The 26,013-nt window shown below is 46.6% G+C and overlaps 1 protein-coding gene across 2 annotated transcripts in view; it reads left to right on the top strand.

Moving 5' to 3' along the window:
- SAMD5 (sterile alpha motif domain containing 5) overlaps positions 1–26,013 on the top strand; it is a 302,826-nt gene that overhangs the window by 116,913 nt on the left and 159,900 nt on the right. Inside the window, exon 2 of one of the 2 annotated variants that reach the window (XM_048489102.1) lies at positions 24,206–24,590. The exons of the other annotated variant lie outside the window; for it this stretch is intronic. Within the exon in view, the coding sequence (XP_048345059.1) occupies positions 24,206–24,322 (117 nt within the window). The 3' untranslated portion in view covers positions 24,323–24,590. Of the gene's footprint in view, positions 1–24,205; positions 24,591–26,013 lie in introns of those variants that run through there. 2 annotated transcript variants of the gene reach the window in all.

Raw genomic sequence — 26,013 nt, 5'->3', positions numbered from 1 at the left:
TAGCGTGTGAAGGGGCCACTTGCCAGTTGGAAAGGAGTTGGTTCGAAGGGGCTTGGTTTCCAGCTCCTTGTTGTTGAGTCCACTTAGGGTTTCGGGGGTGGGGGTCTCCAAGCTTTGATTTAGAGTGAAATCCCACAGGGATGACCCCCATTGCGGGTGTGGGTTGACGTCAACAGTTTTGGAGCTGATGGGGGGGTCTTTTTTCTCCCAAAGACTCTATATAGAGCCCTGAGAGAGGACGTGGCCCTCTAATCTTGTATGGATATATTTCCTCAAGTCCCGCTTTCATTTTCCATTCTCTCTGCAGCAAGCAAGACCATTTCTAGCAAAACTTTTAATTTGCTTTTTTGCCAGAGTGGACAGATTTGCCAATGACCACAGCTTTGTCCACCCATAGCCATCCTACCTGGCTTCACCCTTCCCACTCCCTTGCACTGCCATCAATGTCTTCCCCTTCACTCCCTTCCATGTTGCCAGCTCCTTCCTGCTTCTCTAAATTCTCACATCAATATATCAATATCTTGATATAATAACAACAAAAAGGGCTTTTCCAAGTACAAACAAGGTCTCTTTTGGGCTCCACCTCACCTCACTTGCCAGGAGGTCTTTTACAACTTTATTTCAAACATGTCTTTATTTTAAAAGAAGCCTCTTCTCCTGTGGTAGCAGCAGTGGCAGGAAGTGTGTGCATGTGTGTGTGCACACGCAGGGGAGGGAAAGAAAATATTAAGTCTAGACACTGTCCTTCAGCAGCATTGGTCCTGCTCAATCATAGGTAGAAGTAGGAGTGTCTTGGTGCTTTAACTAGATGAGAAAAAACAAGCTATAGGTAATGCAGCTTACCAGTTGTGTAGAGAAAGAATCATTGTGGTCCTGGCACCAAAGTGAGGGGACTACCCAAACCTCAGTAATTGCAAGAACAAAAGCTTTCTGAACTGAAAATAGCTGCAACTTTGTTGGTTAAAGCAGCTGTTAGATCTTTGGCACAGCACGGGGCAATGGATCATGTCATCAGCAGAACTGCCTGCAAGCAGACGTATCTGACACCACCCCAGTCCAACTGCTGAGGGATACTGTGGGATGGCAGGATGCAAGATTCTGCATGGACATAGTCCACTGCATGGTCTTCCCTAGAACCTGAGAGTGAGGGTGCTTGATAGCCCCTGAGCCGGGCATGCCCTCTGTAAGTCCTCACCCCAAAATCCTTTAAGGGGATCCCCTGATATGAAGGACACAAACGCTCAGGCCCCCTTTCTCCAAAAAATGGTCCAGTCCCATGCTGACACCATCAACATAAGTGGGTGGAAAACCCCAGCCATTACCAGCCTGCCTGATGATGCTGCATTGCACCTGTGGGCCTGCAAACAGGGCTCAGTTAAGTCTGAGGCTGCCTCCTTGCTAAAAATCAAAGCAGATTACAAAATATTTTTAAAAAGTGTTTACACAGTGTAAGATCCAATAAACAGCAATGGAGAGAACACACATCTTACCGTGACATGCCTCTGAAGATTCCAGCCATAGATACACGTGAAACATTAGGAGCAAAAACTACCAAACCATGACCGCAAAGCCTGGAAAGCCCACGATAGCCAGGAGCATTAGGACTGTAAACAGTGCAACAAACAACCATTTAAGACATGACATGCAGTGTGGAAAATGGATTACAAATGGATGACAGTGTAGTAAAACCAAGATAATCCATACAATAAATATTGCAGTAGTTTATGTCTTAGGTCTGAAACTGGGAATTACAGTAATGAAACATAAGTTGTTTCAACACAATTTATGGCATAGGTATTCTGCCCTCAAGCTTTAATTTTGAATCTCAAGCAATACAAAATTTTATCAGTGCATAAACACACAAACACACCTGGAATGACCCATCTAATTTTCACTCCATATGTAGGCATGTATCTGACCCCTCTATCCCATCTCAATGATGTGTATAACTGAATATACAGACAATAACCAGTGCATAATAATGACATATATCCCAGCGCATTCTGAAGGTTTAAGGGCACTTAAATGGAGGTAACAATTTCTACCAATTCCCCCCATTAACTCCCCCCCCCCACTATACTATTAATGAAGGTCTCCTGACTGCTAAACGGATTCCACATGGGCCAAAAACAGCAGCGTGAAAGTGGTGTGAAAATGGTGTAAACTCTTTTACACCATTTTAAACCCTTTTACACCATTTTCACACCACTATTTTTGGCCCATGCGGAATCTGCCCTAGTAACAAAATGTCAGTAGTAGTCATTGCCCTGTTTTAAGAAAACATGAAATGTTAAGCTTTGATGCAGGCTTTGGATGCAGGCTAGCTTTGATGTAAGCTTTGGATGCAGGCTAGCATCCCCAGCACATTGGCTGTTGTGAGTTTTCCAGGCACTGTGGCCGTGGTCTAGACGTTTTTGCTTCTAACGTGTACCCCAATTATGATTGGCATCTTCAGAGGCATGTCACAGTAAGATGTGTTGAGAAACACATTTCAGCAATACATCTCCGCTATACATTGACAAAATGACCATACTAAACTTTACAAGCCCTTTGATTTAAAATTTGTAAATAAACTCTTCTAAATCCTTTATAGCAAATTTAGGAAGTTTTTTCAAGCTGTAGCATAAGAAGTTCCTTCCATGTATAAATAATATATCATTAATAAGCTTTCTTCTTTCATTTCAGAGATGGAAACTGAATTACCAGATACTAATTTATTGTAATAATTTCATCCCTATTCAAGCGCATCATCAACCAAAATAAAGACATCTTATTCTAGATGCCATAGCTGTGGAATATTTCTTTATTGAGAATTCTGTCATGATGAGTAACCTTATTTAGAAACTATCTGTCAGAGTAGAAATGGTTATGAGAATTTAGGGAATGGAGATTTAATAGAGGTATCGACCAAAAACCATAGGGAGCATTAAACTTTGCTGCAGTGATAAATGTTAATACTTCATTGCAATAATGATTATCACAATTTTGTGTCAATTGGCAAGCAGCAGAGAAAAAATATTTGGTTTAACTGTCTGCTCTTTGGGAGGAAGATTTTGAAGAAATAATATATTTGGTTGTGAAGTGATTTATAATGTCTTGGCTAGGATGTTCAGTGTATGTGGAACTGGCAGAGCATGAGGAAAATTTGCATAAGAAATAAAACTCAAGTAAGTAAGTTGTTTTTATTTTGGCCATCTGCTTCGTTTCTGCAACTCTAATTGTATGCACTACACCAGACCAACTTTTATATTCTATGCATGTTTAACCGCCTTAAAATTAATTACCCAGCTTTGCAAACATTCACTTGTTAAAATTTTATAAAACATACAGTGGGAATAAAATTAATATTGAGAAATAGCTTTTTTAGTTATATCATTAAGTGACATGATTTAGTTCTGGATTGCTTGAAATGGAAGTCTATTCTTTAATTCAGAGATAAGGATAATTTTTCAGTTTAATTAAATATATTGATAATTGTGTATGTATTTTTCAGTAGAAATTTCCTAACACTGAGGGAGAGAAAATAATTAGATGTGCTGATACAATGCAGATAACTTATCTGGTCTGGAGTACCTATCCAGCTCTATTGAAGAGCAAGGAAGATTATGATTTCACACATCTCCAGAACTAGAAAGCAGGGACTTTGATTTCCTAAGCGGCAGAAATCCTTAGAAAATCCATTAGATTTCCTAATGCTTCTCCCAGTCCAAACCTTCAACTTTGTCATTTGGCCAGCAGTTAAACTGTCAAACTCCTCCTTTTCCCCCTTTCAACATTCCAGTCCACCATTTGAAAGTGATTGGCTGAGGATCCTGGAGGGCAGAACATTAAACCATCAATCACAGGGATGTAATGTGATATTTAGCATAGATTTTATTTAGCTGGTATGTATATTCAATTTGCCCAATGTGATTGTACAGTGTATGAAATTATTAGGATGCCAGAATCCTGTTGAATACAATAACTGGGAACATTGCATAAGGAACAAATAACATGGAGCCCAAGACTCTGTATTCATACCATAATATTAATCATTACTCTGTCCAGAAACTGGGAGATAGAGTGGAAAGAAATGCTTGCAAAACCCACTGGAAAGAAATGTGGCTGATCTACATTGTTGCCTTGGCAGCCCTGCTGCAGGACAGAAGTTTACTAACCTGCATTTCCTCACTCTTACAATGCCACCGTAAATAAAAAGGAGTCTGTCCTTCCACATATACTGTGAAACCTTGGTGGGCTCGATGAACATGATAGCAAAACTCAACCTTTGAGCCTAAACTAGCAGTGAAGACAACCCCACCCCCAGCTTCCTACAAAGAGAGGCTTGAGAAAAATCTGCTCAGCAGAGAGCATCACAAACATGTCTGAAAAAAAAAATCATCCCAGACATTTTCCCATTAGCTGTATGTTCATTGTGTCATAGGATAATGGATTTTCTTTTTATATAGTTGAAGGTTGCCATTATGGATTCACAAAAACAAAAATAATCAGTATTCTTCACAATTCGTGTTTTATGTTGACGTAAACGCCACATTTGATCACATATTATAAACAGCATTTTGAATAGTTTTGTCCAGTACCAGTTAAACTATGCAGGTTTACACAAACACACACACACACAGAGAGAGAGGGGGGGGGCAGGATCAAGATATTTAAAGAAAACATCCCTTTTTTGTGCTGATTTCTTCCCATCAGGATCACTCGGTAAGTAGGTGGGAGAGGGAAAGGAGGCATCCATGGAAAAAGTATTTGCAATCTGAATATTATTGAATCAGCCAGGCGAAATGGGCCACAAAACATCCCTTCCCCAGCAGGATTTAAACTCTTTATTTTAAAAATATTTACATTTCATCAGTTTTCATAGTTTAAAGTGTCTTACAATAATAGTTTAAAACATTTCTAATTAAATCAGAATAAAATAACAAAGCTCAAATCTCCCTCTGCTTATAAAATGTCTGCCAATCAAACCCCCTCAAAAGACTTGGCAAACAAACAAGAATTTCAGCCCCTGTGTAACAGACTTCCCTCTGTGATACACCTCTGAAGATGCCAGCCACAGATGCAGGCAAAACATTAGGAACAAGATCCACCAGACCACAGCCACACAGCCTGGAAAACCCACCACAACCAACTGGGGACAGTTATTTTCCCCATGGCTCTCTGCCTTTCTTATCCCCACTCCCATCTCCAGGAAATTGCCTGTGATCTCATCTATCCCTTACCAAGAGGATTTCTCTTCACAAGGTCAAATTAATAATTTATTCTTCAGCTCAGGCAGCACTTACTTAGGCTTGAATTGATTTCCTTGAGCTGTATTTCCTGCCAATGCCCCCATGGTCCTGATCCCCAGATTGACTCCTCCTTCCTCCTCCCCAGTCCCTCCCATGCTGCACCACACAACTGAGCCAGCTCTAAGCCCTGTCCTGCCAGCCAAGGAAGAGCCAGCTTTAAACCCTTCCCGGCCAGCTGAGGCAGAGTCATCAACAGAGCCTGATGCTATGCAGCTGGGAGAGCCATCAGTTACTTCAGAGGAGCTGAGTAACAAGCCAGCTGCACAAATAAATGCTTGCATTGCTGCTAGGTATGGCAGAATGCTCTGTGAAATGGAGGCATCTGAGGAGGACTAAGTCCTTGCAGGATCCTAGCCTCATTAGCCAGGATCTCCTATATAAACTGTACATCTTTGCCTGTCTCCTGCCTTCACCTTGGACAGTGACATGTCAGACAGTCCAAGGTCAAGGCAGTTGGCAGGCAAAGATGTAGTCTGACAGTCCAAGGTCAAGGACAAACAAATGTAAAATCAGACAATCCAGAGTCAAGCAAGGCTAGGAGTTCAAACAGGCTAGATACAAAGGTACAAGATGTGGAGCAGCAACCTGGTACGTGCAGCTTTCCAGTGAAAAACCCAGAAAGAGCCAAGCCCAAGATAGGGTTTATATAGGAGATCCTGGCTAATGAGTAGGTTGCCTGCCAAAGGGCACTGAATAGAATAATGCTGGAATGCCTTCCTTTGGCTTTTAAACTTAAAGAGAACTTTAGGTTCTTGAGATATAATTTAGTTGTTGCTAAGAGAACTAGAGCTGAGACTTGTTTATTTGATGCCAACAGAATAAAACATTCTGTGCCATTTTGAAGATGACCTAGGGGAACTTTTATGTCATCATAAACTATATCCCTGTGTTGTCATTCCCTGCTCAAAGCAATAGGCAATTCTAGGCTAAGGCCACTGTGATTACAGTCTTGAATTAAAAGAGGTAAGAATTCAGAGAGAGAGAATAGGAATTGCTGCAATTCCAAGAACCATGACCTTTTCAGTACTACAGAGAGCACTGTAAGTCTGTCTTTTGCCTCATGATGATTTGAGCTGACCCTGTTATTGAACTGTTCAGTATGATGGAAAGGATAGTTAATGTTTCATGTATCAAGCCTTGTATGAAACAACAAAAATATTATCAGATTGGGGTCATCCTTGTAAAACTAATGTGAACCCATGAAACTATATCTATCTTGGAATTTAAATGTAACACATATCAATGTTGACTTATGAGGAAGGTGTATTTCCTTTTTATTTTGGAGCTTGCACTTTGATATAGAATCTACAAAAGAAGAAGTGATTTGGAGGGGGGTCCCTGTAAGCATTGATAGGGAAATGGATCATGCTTAATAACTTAGACTATGCTACAAACACAGACCTTTTCCACACGCATCATTAAAAATATTTTCAGGCAGGAAATGAAGTGTTTCTTCCATGGAATTCAGCAGTCTTTTGTCCCTTTAGTTACATAAACATTTCCTAGTAGCTTTTTCTCCATTGTATTTGAAAACCATCTTACAGTTGTTCTTTAGACTGAAATGCTTCCAAGCTTCTTCCCTTGCTGTGTGGTCACATTTACATTATCTTTCCAGCTGCTTTTTTCCCTCGCCTCTGTGCTGTTGCCCAACTTCCCCTTTGGCACCATTTTTTGCAACCCTGACTTCACTCCTTTCCCTCTTACCTTTATTTTTGTCATTGCTGTGGATTTTGTTGTTGTTGTTTGGTTGAATCTATGAAGCATCGAGAATCAAAGCAAATATTAAGATAATCAAAGCAAAGAATCATTAAAGTCTAATTTCTACCAATGATCTCCCTTCCCCCCTACAAAACCACCCCCATCACAGTGGCCATGAAACATTTGGAGAAGATGGGTGTGGACAAACATGGTAGTTAAGAACATTTTTGAAAATATTCTTGAAACTAGTGTGGAAAAGGCCAAAGAATTTTATTTTTATATATGCTAACTTCGTGAATAGGGAAAACAGGGATTTTCATCACAATAAAGATGTTCATTTCTTCCTGTGAAAAATATTCTCATTACTTGTTTTGTACCTATTAATAAACATTTTCTTACATTTTATAAAACTATTAGTCTATACATTACAGAATAAATGCCAATCTGGGGTGGGGTGGGGTGGGGTGGGAGGATTTGCGTTAAACCAGAAATGAAAACAGAAAACAGAAAATGAGGAACTGTGGATTTTGTATAGCATAATATGTCACCACCCCAGACCCATCACTACTTGGTGGAGGCTAGGGGGAAATATGTCCAAAATTGCTGTTTAACTGATGGTATGATGTCATTTCTGGTTGATCCTGGAAGTGATGTCGTGCCCTCAACATAGCACACAAGCATTCACCAGGGAGTTTTTGATGAATGCTAAAGTGTTGTGTTAATGATGTGTCACTTCCAGGTTAATCTCTGTAAATGATATCATTCTATTGACCTGATAGTGTGCTTCCAGTCTCCTGCTGGGTATTGGGTGCCGGCTGACAATCCTGTGTGCCATCCATACCAGCCCCATAGCTTCAATTATTATAACAACTTCAGTTTAATTGTAGGGTTGGGCACACAGGATTGGTGAAGCTAAAAACATTCCTTGTGTGCCGCTCCTCACCATGGTACAAGGCAAAGGTTAGTTTAAGGTATTTTCCACATGAGAATGGGGTTGGATGTTTTCCTCATTGCTGCTGTGGCTGCCAATATAGTGCTATAGCAACAGTACTTTCATATGGCAAACTTTCCCTTCCCCAGTCCTCCACAGTGGCCATTCCCCCTCTTTACTAATGGGAACTATTGCTGTTTTTTTTAAATCAGCAATTCACATCCTCATAGTGTTATAACATTAGATATCTCCACAATAAAAGGGACCAGAGACTTACTCATTTGAAAATGAAACTGAGGAATTCAGATGACATGATATAATTTATAATGCTATAATGACAATTGCTGATTTAAAAAAAAACATAGTCATCCAGTGATAGTAGGAAATGGCAAAGAAAATGGTTCTGATGTGAGCAAAGCTAAGAACAACTGGATTTTACTATCCATGTGGGTGCTATACTGGCTTTACTTAACCACTGCTTTGGGAAAGATTGCAGTAAAGAAGATAAGAACTCAGGAGACACCATGCGTGGAAAGACCCTGATGTTGAGGGGAAGCTGGAATAGGAGAAGGATGTTTTCCGAATGTTTTCAGTCCAGAACAAATAACTCATGTGTAAGTGACCTAAGTTTCATGTGTGAAAATGACCTTAAACTGCATATTAAACACTATGGAAATATTGTGCAGTATATTTCTACACAACAGCCAATTAAAAAAACCCTAATTAACTAACAAAATCTAATTACCCAGCTAAACTAAAACTGACTGACTAAAATAAAAATAGGAAGTTTTTTAAAAATCTGCATCTTAAACCATTTCTTTTTTATACTGCTTTATTAATAGTATAAATAAATTTTATGTGACACACATCAGTTTCTATGATACTGTGTTCTTCTGGAGTCTTGCTATGTAACAGGTTTATATTGCAGAGGTTTCTTCTGGTGAATAACCACAGGACACATTTTGGAATTAAATTGGGCCGCAGCCCTTTATTGAAGTAGAAGCTGGGCAAGCAAGAGCAGTGCATCTATTTTGTGGCCAGTCAGCACCCCAGGCTGACCCCAGCACCACACCTTAATCCATATTGGGGAGGACAGGAGGTACTGGGCCACCTGGCACCTGCCCGCTGAGGCCCCCTTCCTGCTGGGGTGTCAGGCCCGAATTGCAGAGGCCTCCATGGCATGCACCATGAGCCGTCCCCACCCCAAGCCTCTTATAGAAGCCCCCAACCACGGGGAGGACCTGTGTGCAAGCTTGACCTCCCCTTAAAGATGCACTCCTCTGCCCAAACCGCCAAGGCTGTGACAAAATGAGCAGCACAAAAACCCTGCCCAAATAGGGAGGGAGGATGGGTCAGTTTGCTCGAGGTGTTGAAGAAGGCCGGAGCAACCGTGTGCTGCCTAATATATAGGGAGCATGCTCCACCTCTAACATTCATGCACATCACATGATTGGGCTGGGTGTGGCTCAGCTGCACAGCCAGCCCAGGGCATGCATGCTCATTGCTCCGAGCTCACCATGTACCCTGCTCCCTGTCACAATTATGGCCCAGTTGATTCTGGGGCCGTTATTAACAGTCATATTTTATAATCATTAATATGAAGATGTTAAATCTATTACCTAAACAGTAATACCCGGCAGAAATCTTTATCCTTTAGCTATTAAAAAGTGGTGACGATCTTGAATTAGTGTAAAAAAGGAATGCAACATAGAAATTAATCACTGTCACGTCCCAGTTGAGTGGCTGGAGAATGAAATGCCTTTGTTTTGAAAAGGAAAAGTATTGTTATGGTTTCCTTAATAGAAACAGGCAATCATAGAACTCTTAATTTAAAAGATCCCAAGAAATCATGAATTACACTGGCACTTGTGCTGTAAAACAAGTAAAGCTTCCGTGGCATAAGGAGGATATACCATATTATGGCTTGGGCATTAAGTTGCCAGCGCCTTTTATTTATCTATAGAATCAGTGGCATAAATGATTTCTATAAGAAAATAATTATACTATTCCTTTTTGTAAAATGGCAATTTATTTGAACCATATTTATGTTTTATCGTTTTTTGTAAATATTACTTTTGAGTATCTGTTAGCATTTGAAATACATAATAGTATTATGTATACCCGTATACAGAGGTGGGATCCAACCAGTTCTCACCACTTCTCTAGAAGTGGTTACTAATTTTTTCTGAGTGCCGAGAAGGGGTTACTAAAGCAACTTCCCTGCCCAATTGGGACTGGAGGTGCATGTGTGTGATGGCGCCACTGTTTGAATCCCACCACCATCGGAACCTGTTATTACAAATTTTGGATCCCACCACTGCCCGTATATACTCGTGTATAAGTCAACCTGCATATAAGTCGAGGCACCTAATTTTACCACAAAAATGGGAAAACTTATTGACTCGCGTATAAGTCGAGGGTGGGAAATGCAGCAGCTACTGTTAAATTACAAAAATAAAAATAGATACCAATAAAATTACATTAATTGAGGCATCAGTAGGTTAAATGTTTTTGAATATTTATTTCAAAGAAAAACAGTAAACTCGCTCTGTAAGCCCTGATTCTCCCTTTAAATCCACTCAGAAGGGGGGAGTGATTTAAAGGGAGAATCTGGAGGAAATTTGAGGGTGCCTGTTAGGGAAGGAATGTTTATGTTAGCAGTACCAACATGTCAGAGTATCTTTAGGAGACCTTCCTGATGATACCATCCAGGTTTGGTGAAGTTTGGTTCAGGGGGTCCAAAGTTGTGGACCCTCAAAAGGGTAGACCCATCTGCTAGCTCCCATTGGAAACAATGGGGGATGGGGCACCCTCTTTGGGGGTCTATAACTTTGGATCCCCTGAACCAAACATCACCAAACCTGGCTGGTATCAGCAAGAGATTATCCTGATGATACCACCCAGATTTAGTGAAGTTAGGTTCAAGGGGTCCAAAGTTATGGACCCTCAAAATGTAGCCCCATCTACTATTAGCTCCCATTGGAAACAATGGGGAATGGGCACCCTCTTTGGGGGTCCATAACTTTGGACCCCCTGGACCAAACTTCACCAAACTTGGCTGGTATCATCAGGAGTGTCACCTGATGATACCCTGAAATCTTGGTGCTGCTAGCCTAAAAACTGCACCCCCTGGCAGCCAACAAAGTAAAAACCCTAAAATATTTTTTAAAATACACCTCACTCGCGTAAAAGTCGAGGGAGGCTTTTTCAGCACAAAAAATGTGCTGAAAAATTCAACTTATATGCAAGTATATATGGTAGTAATTTACAATGGTAGACAAATACTATTTGCTCTTACCAAAATGATTAAGTTCAGTGGAGTTTTAGCCTGATCTGAGAGATTGGTGGTAGATGGACCAATTAATACATAATTCTTTGTTACATAGGGATAATTGTAACCTCGTAAAAAAAATGGCAGCTGGCAAAGAGTGAGCTATCACTACTTCATCCTGTAAAAAGGAGACTGTTGTTCATTGCACAAGCAAATTCACCCACTCCTACTGAGACAATGATTGTTTTAAGTCATGTATTTTTCTTGGTTGTGCAGCTATACAACTTAATTAGATGCACCCGAATAACCGGGGGCAGCCATTGCTGCCGGGGTGAGCAACGGAGCGAAATATGGGCATTCATGGTTTTGGCGGCATGCTGCAGAACTGGGTGCAATGATTGGCTCCCAGCCGTAAAGGCGGGAGGAGCCAGGGTATATAAGGACGCCTCGCCCAGTCCGCGCCCTTCCCGGCGGCGAGACCCAGCAAAGCGTGGTAGTTTTGGCTTGCGTCTCGTGTAAGGCCCGGAAGGAGGAGACTGGTTGCGGCCTTTGCCCACTCTCTTTCTCTCTCGCTTCCATTCTTACTCACCTTCCTTGTTTTCCTCTCCTTTTCTTTCCTTTCCTTTGGTCGACAATTGCTTCGGTCTCGAAGTCGAATGGGGCCAAAAGCGAGGCTAAGAAGCAAGTTGAGCTTCCCCACGCTGGGGGGCCGGCACCTTCGGGCAGAGCCGCCTCGAAGCCCACTTCGCTTCCAACAGGGTCTGGGCTCCAGACCAGCCCGGGGACTTCGGGACGGAGGGTCCGTGGTGGGTCGCATCGGAGCGGCCGCACGGGCGGCCACCGCCGCAGCTTTGGGCCTGTCCCCGACCGGCAGGGGCAGGCCGGTGGGATGGGGGGTACAGTTCTCCCCGGCTGGGGAGACTCTTCCTTCGACTTCCAACGGCGCCGGAGTGGTCCCCCAGCCCGGGCCTGCCCGCGAGCCGGGCCCCGATTCCGCCCTGGTCCGGAACCTGGTGGACATGCTGCTGCACCTTTCTCAAGCCCTCGGCGGAGCGGCGGGGGATTCGGAGACCCCCTGCGGCGCAGGGGAATCTGAACCCACTGCGCCGACGGCAGCCGGCGCGGCGCGGGCGGGCACCACGAGTGGAACGGCGGAGGACCTCCAGCTTTCCCCACCAGTCAGCGCGTCCCGCATCGCCGGTGGATCGCCAGTCCGTCCGCGCCTCCCTCCGAGGTAGGGAGAGGGGCCGGAGGAAGAAGCGGTCATCGCTGGTGTTCCCTGTTCCCTCGCCCGTTCCAGAGCGGCTCCTTCCAGGTTCTTTTATCGTCAGGGGTGAGTCTACCGAGGGGATGATGAACTTTACGCAGGCTAGCGGGAGTTTCTTGGTTCCAAGGGGAGAAGGTGCCCGCCCTCCCCTTGGCTTCGCTGGCCGTAGGGAACGATTGGGGGGTGAGCGTGGCGCCGTCCCCTGGCCCGGCCCCTGACGACAATGGCAATCCTCCCGGGTCTCATCTCCCCAGAAAACTCCGGGAGCAGGCCCTTGACGGGTACTCACGTGCGGGATATTTTCAAGTTTCCTCGGCTGGGAGGGGGAACATGGCTTTGTCAGCCGATGCGGGAAGGCCGACAAAAAACGGAGGGACCCGGCGGCGGCCGAAAGCGGAATTTCAACAACTGGCTGCAGGGTTTCACCGTAAGATACCTAGCCCTTCATCCCGGGCGCCACCTCCCTGTAGGAGGCTTGGTGCACTTGGCGCCCATAATGGCCCATGTGCTGCGGGCCTGGCGCTGGCCGGCAGAACTCACGCAAGCTATAGCTTCTACTTTACTCGAGAAGCTTTATATCGCAAGAACACTTCCCATAAGAGCCGTTTCCGCTGGGATCTCATTCATGACCAAACATGGATGGTTGTGGTCCAGCCTGCCATGAAAGGGGCCGCGGAACCCCCCTTCCCGGACAAGTCCGCCAGGGCTTACTCAGGGCGGGCGGGGGCCAAGGGGCTCTGTTGGGAATTTAATAGAGGCGCTTGCCAGCGGCCCAAATGCAGGTTTGAGCACGTTTGCTCCAACTGTTCTGGAAATCACAGCCGGGCGGGCTGCCCCAAGACAGCCGGCCGCCCTCCCTTTCAGCAGGCCCGGTCCCCTGGCGCCAGGCCCTCCCAAAAAGATGCCGGTGGCCAGGGCAGCGTCGCCGCCGCCCAGAAGCACTGAACTCCTCGCCCCACTGCAGTCTTTGGCCCCCACACCCGTCCGGGTGGGGGTGCTGCTGGACTGGCTGCGATATTATCCCGACAGGCGCGCGGCTCGCATGCTGGGTGATGGTTTTTCGACAGGTTTCAGGATCCCTTATCGCAGCCTCAGGAAGGCCTACCAGGCGAGCAACTTAAAATCTGTTCACGATCACCCGGGCGTGGTGGCTGACAAGCTTGCAAAGGAAATCAAGGCCGGTCGCATTGCCGGCCCCTTCAGCCATCCTCCTCTCCCTAACCTTCGGGTCTCCCCCCTCGGCATAGTGCCTAAGAAGGCCCCCGGGGAGTTTCGTTTAATTCAACACCTCTCCTACCCCTGGGGCGATTCAGTGAACGATTACATCGACCCTGAGCTTTGCACAGTCCGGTACGCCACCCTGGACGAGGCTGTCTGCCTCATCAGACAGGCCGGCACGGGTGCCTCCTTGGCAAAATGTGACATCCAGTCGGCTTTCCGGCTCCTGCCCATCTCCCCGCTGGATTTCGAGCTGCTGGGCATCCACTTCCAGGGCATGTGGTACGTGGACAAGGCCATGCCCATGGGTTGCTCCTTTGCCTGTGCCGCTTTTGAGGCTTTCAGTACTTTCCTCGAATGGGCCTTCAGGCAGCGGGTGCCCTCCGGGCTGGTGACCCATTACTTAGATGATTTCTTGTTCATCGGCAGGCAGGGCACCAGGGAGTGCGAGGTCGCCCTGCAGGCTTTCCAGACCATGGCTGCCGAGCTGGGGGTCCCCCTGGCCCCCAACAAGACGGAGGGCCCCTCCCCCGCCTTCAGCTACTTGGGCATCCACCTGGATACGGTACTAGGCACATCATCACTCCCTGGCGATAAACTCCTGGCCTTAACCAACCTGCTTCAGTCCGTTCTCCCCCTGCGCAAATGCAGAGTGCGCCTGGTGTAGTCCTTACTGGGCCACCTCAATTTCGCCTGCAGGGTGGTTGCACCGGGCAGGGCCTTCTGTTCCCGGCTGGCGAGATCGTTGTCTGGCTGCAAGTCCCCTGACCACCACATCAGGGTCTCCCGGGGCCTAAAAGACGACCTGCAGGTCTGGCTGTCCTTCCTTCAAGGCTTCAACGGCATCTCCTTGTGGCAGACACCTCTGGAGCCCGGCTTGGAGTTGCAGGTGCACTCTGATGCCTCCGGGGCTCACGGTTTTGGTGTGTATTTTCAGGGTCAGTGGGCACAGGGCCTCTGGCCGCCAGCGTGGCACACGCAGGGCATCACCAGGGACCTCACTTTCCTAGAACTTTTCCCCATCTTGGTGGCGGTGCACATTTGGCATGATCTCTGGCTCAACAAAAGGGTGCTTTTCTGGTGCGACAACCAGGCGGTGGTGCGCGTGGTGAACAGGCAGTCTAGCAAATCTGCATGGGTCATGCGTTTGGTTCGCAATCTTGTTCTTACCTGCCTCACCTATAACATTTCTTTTAAAGCTGCTTTCGTTCCAGGTTTGCAAAATGAGATCGCTGATGCTTTATCTCGCCAGCAGATGGATCGATTCCGGCGTCTGGCCCCCGGGGCGGAGCTGTTCCCGGCGACAGTGCCGGCGTCCCTGTGGAACCTTGGCAGCGAGCCGTCATCACAGGTGTTTTGAACTCGTTGGCACCGGCCACGCGTAGGCAGTACGACAGAGCCGTGCACGACTTCTGGAACTACGCAGCGTCTAAGGGGCGCCCTGTCCATGGCGGGGTGGACACAGGCCTTCTACTTGAGTATTTGGTACAACTCCATGGGCGGGGGATGCACCCACGCTCCATGGGGGTGCAATTGGCGGGCATCGCCTTTTACTGCAGGGTTTCGGGCTTCCCAGATGTGACCAAGGCGTTCGTTGTTCGATGGCTGGCGGCGGGCTGGCGGCGGGTGGGCCCCAGTCAGAGGGACCTCCGGCGCCCAGTCACCAGGGAGGTGTTAAGGGCGGTCACCGGGGAGCTGCGGCAGGTGTGCGCTTCACGCTATGAACGGTTACTTTTCGCAGCCGCTTTCCATCTGGCGCACCATGGAGCTTTCAGGCCCGGGGAGCTAGTTGCCCCCACCAGGGACCAGCCGTCCAGCACCGCACTGCAAAGGGAGCATTTAGTCCTGTCCGGGGACATGGTTCATGCGTGGCTTGCCCATTCCAAAACCGACCAGGAAGGCCGCGGTGCCTGGGTCACCATGCCGGCCCTGCCGGGCGACGCCACCTGCCCCCTCGCCTCCCTCATCTCTTGGCTCCGGCACAGGCCTCGCGTGGGTGGCATGCTCCTGATACACGAGGACATTTCCCCCCTCTCCAGGTTCTAGATGCTGGCGGTGTTCAGGGCATGCCTGGCTCGGGCCGGGCTGCCGGCCGCCGATTCCGGGTTGCACTCCTTCCGAATTGGGGCCGCCACGTCCGCTGCGCAGGAGGGCAGGGCCCAGGAGGACATCCGCACCTTGGGGAGGTGGCGGTCGGGGGCCTTTCGGGCTTACATTCGCCCCCATCTGACTTGTTGATTCTCTTCACAGTGCCTCCAGGGACACCGCAGACTGTTTTTCGACAGGTGTGGGTCATGGGGCACAGCCTCGTGAACAGAGTCGGGGACTACGCCTGCTCATCCGACTGGGGCCAGCATCTCGGACTTGGGGATCACGTAAGAATCACATGGCTGGGGCAAGGGCACATGCTTTGGCATGAGCTGGAGCCCAAGCTCATTGATTACATTTTTCAGTTGGCCACACCGGATCTCCTGGTCATCCACCCGGGGGAGGAGGATCTCCCGGCCAGGTCGGGCTTGGAGCTCCGTCATGTGGTGGCCACTATGCTTCGGAGCCTCGCCAGGCATCGGCCCGGCATGACTTTGGTTTGGTCCGAGCTGCTTCAGCGGGTCCACTGGAGGGGAGTGGTGGACCCCACTGCCGTGGACAGGGCTTGCAGGAAAGTAAATAAGGCAGCCGCCAAGGTGGTGCTCTCCCTCGGGGGAGCGGTGGCGGACCACGCTGAAATCACCCGGGACAACAAAGAACTGTTTGCGCCGGATGGCGTCCGCCTGTCCCGGTGGGGCATGGACTTGTGGATTCAATCGGTCCGGTACACCCTTAACTGTTGGGTCCGGGCTAGACAGGCTCAGGCTTGAGGAGCTTGGGCGGGGAGCTGCAAGGGGGGCAGCTCGTGGCGGGTTTGCAACGGGTTTCGCACATCTGGGGGAAAACGAGCCTTCCGGCTGGGTCTCCCAGGCTTGTGCCCTGTGGAAGGGCCGGGGGTGGGGCGGGCAGGCTGGCAGGCCGGCAGGCCGGGCCGCTGCCCGACACCCCAGGGAGTGGGGTTGGGTCGGGCCGACAGGCGGCCATGGGCTTAGCCGGTGCCCGACACCCCAGCAAGCACGGGAGGAGGCCGGGCTGTCAGGCGGCCATGGGCTTAGCCGGTGCCCGCCTCCTCAGCATGGGTGGGAAGGGTGAAGCCGGAGTGCTATCTCTGGGGCTTCCCTTCCCGTCAGTCCCATGGATATTGGGATGTGATGTGCGACCCGTTTGCCGCCCAGCTCTAATGTACATAGTTCTGTTTTGATTGTGTTATTATATATTTAATAAACTGGGCTGCGGCCCATTCCTTTTCCAGCCTGTCGTTGTTGTGTGATTATTGAGCGAAGTAAGGTCTCACCATCTGCAGCAATTAGAAACAACTAAGAAATCTGAAGTATTAGGTTGCCAATTTTTAATGAGAAGGGTACTTCAGTTTTATATGCAGAAGGATCCAAACATAAAAATGTTTTTATGGTACAACTCAGTTTTGAGAAATCTCGTTTGTATTTAACTTAAAATCTACAACTTGCAAACCAAAAAAAATGTAAGGCTTTCCCCAAAAGCATATGAATTCTCTCACAGGTGCTTTTCAATAATGTTGTTGTGACAGGCTGCAGTGTAAAAGTTGGTTTATAAGTGCAGGTCTATCTGAAAGCAAACTACTGGTAACATTCAGAGTGAAGCATAAAGGCCTAGGAGTAGGAGAAGTCATCTGATTGACTGTGGCATCCTGCGCTCTGATTGGTTGATGGCTAGATGATACAGGGGGGAGGTGGTTAACCCCCTGACAGAACAATTTGAGAGGCTTTGGGACTTTATTGTCTCTGGTATTAAGAGCAATCTGCCTTAATTGTGTTTGAAGCAAATAATCTCTTAGAGGAATAGTTCAGTCAAAGTGTGTGACTGATTCTACTAATATCAGCCTGCAAGCTTGGTGAAAGATTAATATATACAGACTGAGAAAACTGGTGGGAGGGTTTATTGAGGGGCCAACCTGAAGGTCCATACTTATAAACCAGTAAGAAACATCTTCAAATGAGGGAAGAATTCCTCGGTATCAGTTAATCTGGGGTATTGGGCTTTGCTTTGTGTTTCTTCAGTGGAGTATTTTATGTTTTAGTTGAGGGTTTTCTAACTGTGAGACTGTGTAAGCAGTGGCAGAGTGGCAAAGGTGTGGGGTGGGTGCGTTGTGCACTGGGTGCATGCCTGGGGGGCAGAAAATCACCCCCAACCCCTCCCCCTTTTCCTTGCGACCCCCGCATCCCCCTGTGCAGCCCCCATGGTGCCCCCTCCCACATTTACCTTAGTTTCTTTGCTTTTTCTAGTACTTTTTTCAGGCTGAAAAAGTGACCTATTTACAGTTCAGGCTCAAAATGGTCTGAGGAACTAGTTTCCAGGAGACCTTGGGGCTCACAAGGTCTCCTGTGAAGTATAGTTTCTTAGGCAGTTTTAAGCCTGAACTATGAAGAGGCCGCTTTTTTCAGCCTGAAAAAGTACTGGATAAAGAAAAGGAACTAAGGTAAGTGTGAGAAGGGGGGTGGGGGCGGGGGCAGGGGCGGGGGCAGGAGGGGTGCCACGGGGGAGCAGGGGGCCATGGGAGCAGGAAAAACACACTGCGCACCGGGCGCAGTTTGGCCCAGCTACGCCTCTGTGTATAAGGGTACTGATTATATGTACCGAGACTGTGAGTGTGAACAATCCATTAACCAAAATCATCTAAGAAGCAACTATATAACATCTAAGCTGAACTGTAACTGAGAACTGAAATGGAAAAATCTTATTTAGTCCGTGCCTAAAGAACTAAACACTGAATCTCTGTGCCAACCTCTAGTGTGCACATATTTCCCCTGCTAATTTGCTTCATCAATTCCATCTCTCCAAATTATTTATCTTCATTTTCCATCTCCTCTCTGTTAATACACCTTTTATTCTGTTTAAGTCAAAATCTGTCTCAGTATTATTTTGTGTGCCATATGAAGGAATTTGCCTTGAAAGGTTAAATCAATGGGCATCCTTTACCTAGTGGGTCAGTTATGGGGCTGAGGGAAGGTGCTTTTATTATAACAAACATTACCATTTCTGAAGCATTTAGTCCCTAAAGGGAAAAAGGTGGGAAAAATCTGACAAGCTAGGTCAGTGACAAGCTAAGTCAGCTAGTTTCCCTGTCAGCAGAAGTTAAGAATGTGTGTGTGTGTGGGGGGGGGGGGGGGCCTTTGCAGTTGCATCTTAGAAAACACTATAGAATATTCTACTGTCATTCAATAGAGAATGACTGCAGGTTGAATATAAGTTAAGCAGACTGGAATTTGCTGTAATTGTTGTGACCGTGGTCTAATTTTCATGTTATTTTTGATGAATGTGTAAAGTAATGTAAATTGATTTCCCATTTTGTGTACTTGGGCTTTGTATGGACTTCACCGTTAGTATACTTTGAAGCACTTCTATGGAATCACTCTTGCATTCTGTATATATAAGAGACCATTAAAATTTTAAAAGTGAGTTTATATATAGCATTTGATCATACTCACCCTAGAACATTTGTTGGAACATGTGCTTAGATGGGACATGATCTATTTGACAGTTGGACACTCCCTCCTGCTAGTGCCGTGTGTAAATCAGTGCAGTGTGCATAACCAAGTAACGTGTGCAAAGACTGATATGGCATGGGCATCGGATTGGCACCTGGTTTGTATATTAGTAGACACAGTCCACTCAGTGGAAGGAGCTTGGAAACAGCTGTGTCTGGCGGAGCACTTTGGTGGTGGTTAGCAAATAAACGGATCTGAACGGTGACTGTGTGTCTTGCAGTTCTTGTTTGCCTTGCACCCCTCAAGGTGTCCTACTCTCGTGTAAGCCGCTGCTTCGACAGGTTATGGGCCCAGATTCTGCCCTTACTCGAGAGTAGCTGTTTTTGTTGCTGTGTGCGAAACAGTTCCCGGCTGCACCATGGCTGCTTCTTTTGCCGGTTTGCCTTTCGAGCGGCTGACAGAGCACAACTATGTGACCTGGTGTTTGAAGATGAAAGCCTATCTTCTGCGTGAGGATTTATGGACTTTTGTGTCAGCTCCCTTACCCGCGCAGCCCTCCGCGTTGGAGATAAGAGCTGAGGAGCGGGCAAGAGCATCCATCATCTTGGCAGTAGAAAGCTCCAACTGCTATACATCAAAGACGCAGCTTCTGCCTCGAATGCTGGAACTTACTCAGAGGCGTCTACCAGCGTGAGTCTGTTGGAGTGAAAGTCTTACTAACAAGACAGTTGCATCACCTCAGGCTACGGAAGGGTGACTCCGTCTCTGAGCACCTACAGAAAATGCGAACGTTATTTTCTGAGCTGGCTGATCGTGGTCTGCTTTATGAGGACTCACATAAAGCCTACCTGCTGATTTCGGCCGCTGGACGATTCGTGGGAGTCGTTGGTCAGCAGCCTCCAGACAGTTGCGGATGCCGCCTTAACTCTGGACTACGTCACCTCGAAGTTGCTGGACTGCGAGCGACAGAGGGAATTCCAGAAGAGCGTTGCCGAGCCTCAGAGGGAAACAACTCCTGAGAGTTCGTCCGTCGTGCCTGCTGTTTGTGCGACCAGGCGTTGCTACCGGTGTGGAGCTCCTGGCCACTTAGCAAGAGCATGCGTGAAAGTGCTGGACCGACGGAAGCCCAAACAGAGACAGAAGAAGGGTCCTGGGAGAGGGGACTCTGCCTCTTCTTCGTCTGCTTTTTTGGTTACGTGCACTGACAAGGACAGAGATGGAACTTGGCTCATTGACTCTGCCTGTTCTATGCACATCGTGAACCGTGAGCATTTGCTTACAGAGGATCAACGTACCCCAGACATCAAACACGTGTGTTTGGCAAACGGACTCCAGCCTCTGTGGAGAAGCAAGGAACAGCTTACGTGCCTGCTTTGCATGGACACATTAAAAAATGTCCTTTATGCGCCCCTGTTTGATTTCTGTTTGCTCAGCGTCGCTAAAATGACGACAGATGGGTATGTTGTTACTTTTGCTGATCAAACATGTACAATATCTAAAAATGAAGTTGTGTGTGCGCAAGGGAAATTGTTAAATGGCTTGTATTATTTAGAACACAGTGATAATGGTACTGTCTGTATGTCTGAGAAGGTAGCAAATGTGTCAATGTCTAATGTTCCTCCTCATGACCAATGCATTCATTATTACCATCGTGTGTTTGGACACATGAACTTCAGAGCACTAGCCAACCTAGTAAAGGTGAAAGCGGTCTGAAGGTAAAACCCTGCAAAAAGTTTTTGGAGTGCTCTGTGTGTGGCAGAACGAAAGTGAAGGCGTATCCTTCAACTGCCAGAAGCACCAGAGAGTCTGTCCGTCCACTCCAACTGGTCCATATGGATCTTGCAGGACCGTTCCAACTCAGTCAGGGAAAAGCGAAGTACCTAATGGTTCTGTGTGACGATTTTAGTAGGTACACGTACTCCTTTTTCCTAAAGTCGAAGGCTGAGGCATTTCCAAAGTTCAAGAACTGGGTGGAAATGATAGAGAAGGAGCTGGGTCATAAGGTGACTGCGTTGCAGACGGACAGGGGGGGAGAATGGACAGGTAATCAATTTCAGTCTTGGCTGGAAAGAAGGGGAATCCAACACCGCAAAACGAATCCTTATCGGGCTCATGAGAACGGCGTATCGGAAAGAAAAATAGCCCGTGCTTAAAAAATATGAAAGAAAGCATGCTGTTAGATGCTGGTTTGCCAGAGTACTTCTGGGCAGAAGCAATAAATACAGCCACATATGTGCTGAACAGAATGTGGTCTTCTGTAGTGAAACAAACCCCGTTTTTCCTGCTGTATGGGAAAAATCCTGACTTGTCAAACATGAGGATTTTTGGCAGTAAGGCTCATGTGTTGGTGCCACCACAGCAGAGAAAGACAGGTGACCCCAAGTGGCAAACTCTGACCTTTGTTGGCTTTGAACCACTGACGAAAGGATTTCGTTTCTTTCATCATTTTGGACGGGTTGTCATCTCCCGGAGTGCTAATTTTGTTAAGCATGCGAACTGGGAGAAAATCCACTCAAACACAGAGGTGTTACTTCCATTTACTGAGCCTGAAACAGTTAATGGACAGCAGGCTTTGCCAGCTGCTGTTCAAGGTCAGCGCTCAGAGAGTGTGAAACGTCCGAGAAATAAACAAACTGTCTCCTCTAGTGAAGAGTCAGAAGGGGAGGAGGTGGAACGAACTATCCCCCGCACATCCAAAAGGATAAACAAGGGTGTACCACCTGACCGGTACGGTCACAGTCAGAATGTTTATGTGTGTCAGACTTCTGTTTTTGAACCGTCCTCCTATGCAGAGATTTTATCTCTTCCCACTGAAGAAAGAGAGAAGTGGGAGGAAGCTATGGAGGCGGAACATAGTACCCTTGTTAAACAAAATGTGTTTGTAAAGGATCTGATACAGGACTGTGTAGTGATCCAGAACTATACAGGTCTCTATTAGGAAGCTTACTTCATATCGCGAACTGGACGCGACCAGACCTGGCTTTTGCCGTAAGCATGCTAAGCCGACATGCTGCTAAACCAACGCAGCATGACTGGATAGGTCTGACCCGTGTGATACGATATCTGAATGGCACTGCTGAACTTGGATTACTGGTCAAAGCAGAGAAACAGAGTAACGTGCTTTGTGCAACAACAGATAGCTCTTTTGCTGACGGTGAGAACCAAAAGTCATGCACAGGGTTTGTAGTGACTTATGCCAATGTACCAGTATCCTGGCAGTCCCACAGACAGACCTCAGTTAGTCTCTCAACTGCTGAGGCTGAGTTCTGTGCCATCTCTGAAACATGCAACGAACTGATCTGGTTGAAAGCATTGTTGTCAGAGTTAGGGGAAACAGTGCAACAGCCAATCCCCGTGTTAGAGGATTCACAGACAGCCATTCATCTAGCAGAGACAGAGAATCTAAAGGCTAGAACCAAGTACATAGGCGTGAAATATGAACAGGTACGAGAACTTGTACAATGTGGGTTCATTAAGCTGCAGTATGTGGATTCAAAGTCAAATGTAGCTGACGCCTTAACCAAGCCTACTGCTAAAGAAAAGTATGTACTTTTATGTGAGCAACTGAATGTACTGTCTGTATCCAATGTATAAAGTGTAAATATGTAATGTCTGTCAAACCGATCATGGAAGGGGTGTTGGAACATGTGCTTAGATGGGACATGATCTATTTGACAGTTGGACACTCCCTCCTGCTAGTGCCGTGTGTAAATCAGTGCAGTGTGCATAACCAAGTAACGTGTGCAAAGACTGATATGGCATGGGCATCGGATTGGCACCTGGTTTGTATATTAGTAGACACAGTCCACTCAGTGGAAGGAGCTTGGAAACAGCTGTGTCTGGCGGAGCACTTTGGTGGTGGTTAGCAAATAAACGGATCTGAACGGTGACTGTGTGTCTTGCAGTTCTTGTTTGCCTTGCACCCCTCAAGGTGTCCTACTCTCGTGTAAGCCGCTGCTTCGACAACATTTACGGAAGGTATTGTTAGGATATAGTGAAGCTCACCATGAATTGTATTGAGGTGGGAGAGGAAGGACAGAGAATGCAAGCAGTGAAACTAGAGAGAGAGGTAGGACATTGGAGATTGATACATAAATAGAGAGGTGAGAAGGGCAGGTAGCAGAGATGGGCAGCGTTTGGACTATGTGGTATATGTGAAGATTTTGCATTTTGGAAAGTACTAGCCAAAATACTGACTGTAAGCTTCTATTGTTCCAATAATGATTAAACAGGTAATTTCCTGTGGGACTTGTGTATTTTCCTAATTTCATTGTAAACATGGCAGATCATGTACTAAACATTAATTCTGAAATAAATGGGAGATTATAGAGTCAATTAAATTTGTTCCCATGTTTAGAATCTAAAGGTATTTCAAACAAGACAAGCATCTGGGAATCTGTCTTCATTACTGGTGCAATTGCATGACACTATTGATGTCTATGGCCAGAAAGATAGCTTTTTGCTGTCCTTTCCCCAAACCTCAGCAATCTAGTGTTGTAACACAAGTTTCCTATGCCTCTGAATTTGAGTTTCACTAACAGGTGAGCAGGAACCTACTCATGTAGTCCTAAACTTTACAGTACAGTGCAGGTGAGGTTACTTTTTTCATCCCCTTCATAAGCTACATAGACACACCCCTTATTTTCCTTATTTTCCTTATTTTCACTACTCATTTGAACATACTTAACTGTCAGAGGGCGTATCTGCTTGAAGCTTGAGGAGTCCTTGGAAAGAAGGGAATGTGATTAATTAGTACTGAAGGTCAATCTTTTCCTCCATTTCTAATTATGTGTCCCAACTGCGTTGTTTTGCTTGCAAAGTACTTAAGCACTTTTAAGGTTTATATCATCCTGAATGGGGAGGAGTGGAGAATTAAAGTTGGTGGGAGAATCAATCACAATATGCATTATCTTAATCTTTGTTTGCTCCCCAAGATTTTGGACTGTTCTGCATGACAGCTTCCTTCTGATTTTCTAGGCAATCAAGCCACAAGCATTAAAATCAGCTTGGGACAATCGTTCCGCATGGATGCCCTTTCCTCTGAATCCCTTCTGCTGTGGAATCACTGTGTTTTTTCTGCATATAGTCAAATAAACAGGAATATTCAGCAAAGATTCTGCGTGACACCAATGGCATCACTGGTGGCATCACAGCACCAACCCCACTTCCCCCCCACATGGAGTCTAGAAATACTAGAGACATTTCCTACTCCAGAAAAACTGTTGTTACTGGTGATTTCTGTTTACTAATTGGATGATCAGCCCACATGTGGAAGGTTCGGAAAAACGAATGCTTAACAAAATGGCTCCTGACCTGCATTCAAGTAATACGTGAATCAAAACACTTTCAACTGTTAGAAGAAATTAACAGAAACAGACCCCCTACAGAGTGGCTGGCAGTAGTGACTTCGCCCACCATTTTTTAAAAAGGGCACCTATAGTGTTAAAATGCTGAGGGGAAGCTAAACTCACATGTGGAAGAGTCAAGGAATAGAACACTAAACTGTCACAGTAGGGGGCCGAGCAAAGGAGATGTCCGGGTCTGTTCCCTCGCTGTGTCTGACAGTGAGGATGACAGCCTGTCATGCCAGTCTTTTGACTCAGCAACACCTAACCGCAGTACCTCATTGGAGGATGAGGACCCAGCTGCGGCTACACTGGCCTCTGATGGCCTTACAGACCTTGGGCCAGCTCAGCCATCTCAGCCAGCACCCCCAGAACAGGCCCAGAGCTCACCTTCAGCCCCTCCCCAGCTTGCCGTCCTCCTAGTTCCCCTACCCCGCTAGAGCAGTGCCGGCAACAGCTGCAGCAGGACCTGACAGAGCGCCGGCGATCAGCTAGACTGGCTGCTCGCAAGATGGGAGTGCTCACAGACTTGGCTCCCTGAAGCTTGGCAATTAGTCCCACATGGATAAACAGGGCTGGTGGTTGCTGCTTCATGCTTTTGCAGATGACAACAGCTCACATTGCTGGCTGCCTTGCTCTGACTCTTGTGGTAAACCTGACTTTGTGGACTTTGCTGAACCTTGTGTTACACCTGACCTTATGGACTTTGCTGAACTGGTTTTTGGGAACTGAGCTTGTGTGACCTTTGCTGCACCAATGGAGTGGTGAGCTTCTTTGATTATTTTGTTATCAGTAATGCTGTGAGTGTTCCCTACACTTTGCCTCGTGCCTCCTTTGTTGCCAGCCCATGACAGGAGAACTGGTGGCAGAGGTTTTCCTATAGTGATGGACTTGGATTTCCATGGTGGCGGTGGTGGACGTTTTTGAACTTGCCTGTACTGTTTGTGGTCGGGGGGTGCCTTTGGAGCATTGAACTGACTATGATTCCCAACAGCTTGCCAACATCGGGCTAAATAACAGGGTTGGCAGCAGGAATACCAGAAGAAATGCTGGCCTCCCTGTGCTGAACCTTTACATCACCACTTTCGCTGGTCCTGCCTAAGTGTAGCTTACTATTAGGTGTATAGGTTACTAGGAGTTGTTAGTCTGTACTTGTGAATTCTCTTGTATTTAGCTAGGGATTGTAGTTTCTCTTGTATGTTGTCAGGAGTAGAGTAGGAACTAGGTAGCTCTACTTGGTTATTCTTGCAGCAGTTATAGCGAAGGGTAGTTTAGTCTTACAGGGTAGTTTTAGTTTATTGGTAATGTTTTATATTGTATACTGTACTGTTATTGTTTTGCCCTGTTGCTTAAATTAGTTTATTGGTTATGTATTGTCATGAAGTTTATATATCGATGCGTTGGAAACAGTTAGTTGCAAATGTATCAATATATTTCTAC

The sequence above is a fragment of the Sphaerodactylus townsendi genome, linkage group LG01 (genome assembly GCF_021028975.2).
Source record: "Sphaerodactylus townsendi isolate TG3544 linkage group LG01, MPM_Stown_v2.3, whole genome shotgun sequence".
NCBI classification, from domain to species: Eukaryota; Metazoa; Chordata; class Lepidosauria; order Squamata; family Sphaerodactylidae; genus Sphaerodactylus; species Sphaerodactylus townsendi.
This window is presented reverse-complemented; position numbering and strand designations above follow the sequence as displayed.